At 41.7% G+C, this 6,000-nt stretch overlaps 1 protein-coding gene across 2 annotated transcripts in view; it reads left to right on the forward strand.

Moving 5' to 3' along the window:
• The window catches only part of LOC144533350 (uridine-cytidine kinase-like 1), a 33,541-nt gene that overhangs the window by 2,689 nt on the left and 24,852 nt on the right, over window positions 1–6,000 (forward strand). For both annotated transcript variants that reach the window (XM_078274649.1, XM_078274650.1), the window contains exons 2-4: window positions 616–824; window positions 3,452–3,558; window positions 5,746–5,916. In XM_078274649.1, coding sequence (XP_078130775.1) covers window positions 616–824; window positions 3,452–3,558; window positions 5,746–5,916 — 487 coding nt within the window. The remainder of the gene's footprint in view (window positions 1–615; window positions 825–3,451; window positions 3,559–5,745; window positions 5,917–6,000) is intronic.

Genomic DNA, 6,000 nt, shown 5'->3' on the forward strand with positions numbered 1-6,000 from the left:
GAGTTTAACCTGAGCCAGACTGACAAAGTCAAAATCATATCACATCCATACAGGGATAGTAGTATACAGTTGTTAAAACATAATAAAATATATGACACACTGGTATCTGATCGGTACTCGGTATCGGCCGATACGGAAGTTCAGGTATCAGAATCGGTATCGGGCAATCTTTATCAACAACTTCTCAGTCCCTCCCCCCCTTTCTGCTAAAGCCCAAAACGGTCTCCTAAGCCCCTCCCCCCACAAGGGAGAATGAATGTGTGTGCATGAGCAGTGATTGACACGCAGTTAGACACCCCCCCCCCCCTGGCCCTGATTGGTGCATCTGAACAGGGAGCGGTGGAGTTTTGCAAATCGCACTACAGGCTGTAGGTGGTGCCAGAGGAGCCAGCTTAAATGACCTGCTTCATGTAGTTCTACTGGAACATAGGATCAGTTTCAGCAAATATGACAGAAAGTTAGTTTTATAAGTCTTACCTACTGCATCTTTAACTAGACTCTGTTTATACGGCTTATAATTAAAGTACAGCACAGAGAGACTAAGCTGAACAGAAAAGAGTCAACGTGCTGCTCTCTGAGCTTGGCTTCTGCTGTCTTTCCTGTCTGTCTCTCTAGTGGGAGTGGAGATGATTCCCTTGATGGCCTCCTAAACTGTGTCCCCCGGTGCCCTTTGACCCCGTCTTTATCACCACGAAAACGGACCACAAGCCAGTCCAAGACAGAGCCTCCGCTGCTGAGGACAAACAAACGCACCATCTACACCGCCGGCAGACCACCTTGGTACAACGTCACGGGGACCACCTTCAAAGAGGCTTTTGTTATTGGTGAGAAATCAGGCAACTGCTGTGTATATATACTTTGTTTTACTTTGTCTTATTGCTTAGGTATTTTTTATTTTTTTTAGCACCTGTGATTACAGGTCTACTCCCAATGGGGGATGCCAAAGTCAGGAATTTTCCAGTTCTACATATGGTGACTAAGAAACTAAAAGTCTTAAGTCATACACTAAATGAACCAGATCTTCAGCAATTTAAGGCTATAACTTTAGACCCACAAATAACTTCTCAGTCATTGTTTGGAAAAGTCTGTATGTTGTACGGTGTAACTGCAGCATTAGCTACAGTATTTGCTGGCTGTCTTAAGGCAGTGGTTCACAAAGTGGGGTCCAGGGACCCCCAGGTTCCAGGGGGTCCCCAACAAAAAGGGAAATAATCTATTTTCACTCATCCATAAGTAACACAATGACAGATTGCATGACTATTTTGCTCATGGGTTTCACTCACTTTCTGTAATAAAACATCTAACAGCAAAAATGATTTCAGGTAGGGGACCCTTGGACAAAGTCTCGATTGGGATGGAGGTCTGTGGTCTAATTTGTGTCAGTTTAGAGGTCCTTGATTGTTGTACACATCGGCATGTGTTGGATATTCGATGTTCCGTGACTGGGAATACATCAAGGGAGAGGTGGACATTGTCTTTGGTAGGCAATCTTTTATTTATTGTTGATGGGCCGCAGTCACAAGTTACAATTTCACAGTCTGCTGTACTGTAGTCAATGTGGCTCCGGTTAAAAAGACCAGACTGTGCAACTGCAGGGGACTTGACCAAGCAACGCCTGAGAGGAAAACCCAACCTGCTCTAACGGTCAATAGAAGATGGCGAGAGAAGAGGATAGTAGAGGAGTGAAAACAATGAGGAATGCAAGGGTTAAAAGAGAAGCTTGAGGGGACATATAAAATGCAGGGGTATCAAGAAGAGATGGACAGATGATTGAACAGAAAGAGGAGGGACGAAGAGGTGAGGACAGATAAACAATGTGAAGCGTCATAAACGCCAGAGGTTGTTTTGTATCTCTTCTATCTCTTTCTATCAGGTGTCACTGCTGGGTGACAACATTTCGCCTAAGCTATAGGAACACAGCAAATAGGGCTTTTCTCTTCTTTTTAATACATCGTTTTGGAAGTCAGAACCAGTATTTCTATAACCTGTCTGAAGCTGTAATCATACACAGAAATACGGAGCCACTGCAGGGATTTTTCCTTAGTGTCCCAGTCAGCAGTTTTGACTCTGATGGGTCCAAAAAAAAACGTTTCAACACTTCACCGAGAGTTGTTTATATCACAGAAGTAGCTCCGTAGGCTATTTCTGTTCCCGCGCACACTCTGTGCGCGCACCAACAAACACACAAGCGTTGGCAGCAAATGCATCCAGTTTTTGCACTCTTTGCCAGCCAGCATGTAGTTCTGGCCCATTTCCCAGGATTGTTGTCCTGAAGGATGGCTGCTGTGGTCTTCAACCCAGGAGGTCGAGTAAGGAAAAAGAGGCTCCAGACTTACTTTTTTTATTAATTTATTTTACATTTGTGGTACGGTTGCCAGTATTTATATAAAAAAAAAATATATATATATATGGATGAATGTCTGTGGCACCAGACAAAAAAAAATAATATATATTTATTTATTTTATTTTAGTTTCTCTCTCTGATTCTAGCTTCTTAAATGTGAATATTTTCTAGTTTCTTCACTCCTCTGTGACACTAAACTGAATATCTTTGAGTTTTGGACAAAACAAGATGTCATCTTGGGCTTTGAGAAACACTGATCGACATTTGTCACAATTTTGACATTTAACAGACCAAACAACTAATCGATTAATCAAGAATAATAAAGAATCGACAATGAAAATAATCGTTAGTTACAGCCGTGTGTGTGTGTGTGTGTGTGTGTGTGTGTGTGTGTATGTGTTGCACTGCAGCAGAAGTGACAAGACTGACAGCTGCAGGTGTACGGTGCTTATGTAGAAGCACTTTCTGCTATAAGAGCAGCAGTCGTACAGCTGTAGGTGCATTCCTGAGCCATACCCTGATAATGCCATCAGGGTTATATTCACTTAAGCTAGGACACAACACATTTTAAACCTGTGTTTAAAAAGATGTGGGTGTTAACGGGCAGGAAGGGTCTGATGTAAAACAAAGCATGTACATCATGTAGGGCTGCAGCTTTTTAATTCTCGATTAATCTGCCAGTTATTTTCTCAATCAACTAACCATTTGCTCTAGATACAGATGCTCGTCACAGTTTCTTAAAACACAAGGTGATATTGTCCAACAAACAGTCCAAACTCCAAATATATTCGGTTAACTATCACACAAGGCAAAGAAAAGCTGCAAATCCTCACAATTGGGAAGCTGGACCGAGGTAAATTTAGTCTTTTTTGCTTTAAAAATAGTTTAATGGAAATATCTTTTGGGGATAGAGAATCCCTGCTCTACAGGGTTAGACAGATATATTATGCAGCTATACCCAAAGAAGATCTGGACCAGTCAGTCATCGCTGTCTGCCTCTAACATGACAAAATATGTGGTTCAGTTTCTCTAGCAGCTTAATTATGTCTTTCTTTAATGGTAATGGCATTGTGGTTCTTTTTTTTGTTTTTTGTTTTTTCCCTCAAGGTCTGTGTGGAGGAAGTGCCTCTGGTAAAACCACAGTAGCCAATAAGATCATTGAAGCGCTGGACGTTCCCTGGGTGGTTCTGCTCTCCATGGACTCTTTCTACAAGGTACAACTACATCTAATGGCCCTGATTGTAGTACTCAAGTGTGCTTTAAAGTGTGAATAAGCGCTTTGATTAATGGTATTTCAGCCGGAGATTATTAAATCAATTCAGGAATATTTCAGATGACTTGCTCAGCATTTTAAGCCCAGTGTTTACACAGTAATTAATGAGCTTCTGATTTTATGACCACAGCCGCTCAGTGTAGATTCAATATTAAACGGATGTCAAATCGAACACCCTCTCTTTCTTTCCTCGTAGGTCATTAGGGCTGTTGTCAGCACAATAAGTAAAAGCTCCTGACTGATAACGGAACACAATTGTTCATAGCAATTAATACCCCCATGTTTTGCTTGACTCACAGATTCCTACAGAGCCATTATGTCTCTAAAGATTGGATCCGGCTCTTGGGATCTTTGTCAATTGTTCGTTCTTAAAGGGAAACTCCGCTCTAATGCTTTACAGTGTTGTATTATGTGCTTTTCTGATGTTTTGTACTTTAAAATCACCGCTAATAGAGAATTGTTGCTTTCCATTAAAGATGGGCATAAGCATTGTACAAACCCAAATTCCAATGAAGTTGGGACGTGGTGTAAATAAAAATAGAATGCAATGATTTGCAAATCCTTTTCAACCTATATTCAATTGAATACACTACAAAGACATTTAATGTTCAAACTTATACACTTTATGTATACACATAATATGTAGATATTCAGTGATGTAATGAGGGTGAATGGAAGAGCATGTTTTTGGTGGCGGCACCTGTATTCAGACTGCACTGACTTGTATTCTGGTCTATTGATCCTCTTTTGAATGTAATTTAACAGATGAGGAGGTACACTCGGTTTTTCTTTTTTAAAAAAAACTTTTAGGCAAGGCTCAGCAGCTTTATTTGTATTGCACATTTCAGCAACAAGGCAATTCAAAGGTCTTTACATAAAACATTAACATTGAAAACGTTAAAACGTTATGGAATTGGTGCCACCGATACATGAGTGAAGGGCAACAGGACATAGGATAGGAGAGCGGAGGCGAAAAACAAAACGTTTGTAGCTGGATTTTCATAATCTTTTGGAAATCTACTCTTACTAAAACTGCCCAAAACTCACACACACACACTGCCAGAAAACAGGAAGCTTCTGGATGTTTAAAAATGAAATGCACCCTTACCTCAACTGGAAACACCTAATTTATTGTCTAGGTTTTCGGTGACATAGACTTTTGACAGCATGAGGCATGACAATGATTTATCATACCCCATCAAATTCATTTTTAAAGATGTTTGCATGTTTGAACTCAACTGAACTTTTTCCATTTAGTTATTTATTGTATGTTAATGTTTTAAATGTATCTCATCTCAGCTTTTTTCACGATCACACTCATTTTTCACAAGAGACGGGCATTTAATGTCATTTCAACATTCGTGTACTCGCATTGAATTTATAAAGCTAGAGTACCTGAGTTGGTTACTCGCAAAAACTATTGCGACACAGCCAGTAAAGTGATCCCGACTGGTCCTGGCTAACGCCGCCATGCTAACCGTGCTAACTGCTAACGTTACCGGAGGACCCGGCAAGCGGGCCACGGCTGTTAACGTGTAGCCTGTTCAGCGGCCGTAGCCGACAACGGTGAGTTATTTTAAGCCAGGAGAGGGGAGCTGTAAATTGAGAAGAAGACCGTGAGTTTGCAGTGTGTTTAGAGGTTGTTGCCGTAATTCTAAGCCAATAAAGTGTGTTCAGTCGGGTGGAGAGGACGGCAAGGTAGCGTTATTTTAAGCGGCTCCTACCGTAATTCTAAACCGAGAAAGTGTGTCTGTCCATCGGGTGAAGAGGACAGCGAGGTTGTTGTGTTTTTGAAGTGTGTCTGTCTGTCTCAGTTGGGTACAGAGCGCCGCGTGAGCACGGGCTTTTATGACTGTCAATATAGCCAGCATCCAACGTTAGCTACTCTGCTGTGCTGTGAAGTATGTCTGGCTATGTGAGACTAGCAACATTGCTGTGGCTGCTGCGGTCTCAGCCTGGCAACCTCCGTGAACTTCGAGTCTGGGGAGGAGGAGGGGGTGGTGGGGAGACGACTCTCTCTCTGGTATTTTGAATTTGTACTGCAGTAACTATTTTAAACACTAGCTGTCAGTATTACATAGTGCACCTTTTAACTTATTTTCCATCTATGCTGCTGTTTGTGTGCCAGGTGTTGAATAAAGAAGAGCAGGAGCTCGCAGCCAAAAATGAGTATAACTTTGATCACCCTGATGCCTTTGACTTTGAGCTGCTGGTCACCGTCCTGAGGAAGCTGAAGAAAGGAAAAAGCATCAAAGTCCCGGTGTACGACTTCACGTCTCACTGCAGGCGCAAAGAATGGGTAAGAAACGTACTGTATTACTCCATTATCGATGGGATTTGTCTCTCTTCATCTGCTGAAGTGGGAAACTTGAATTCCCTTAGT

This window comes from Sander vitreus, chromosome 18 (genome assembly GCF_031162955.1).
Source record: "Sander vitreus isolate 19-12246 chromosome 18, sanVit1, whole genome shotgun sequence".
NCBI classification, from domain to species: domain Eukaryota; kingdom Metazoa; phylum Chordata; class Actinopteri; order Perciformes; family Percidae; genus Sander; species Sander vitreus.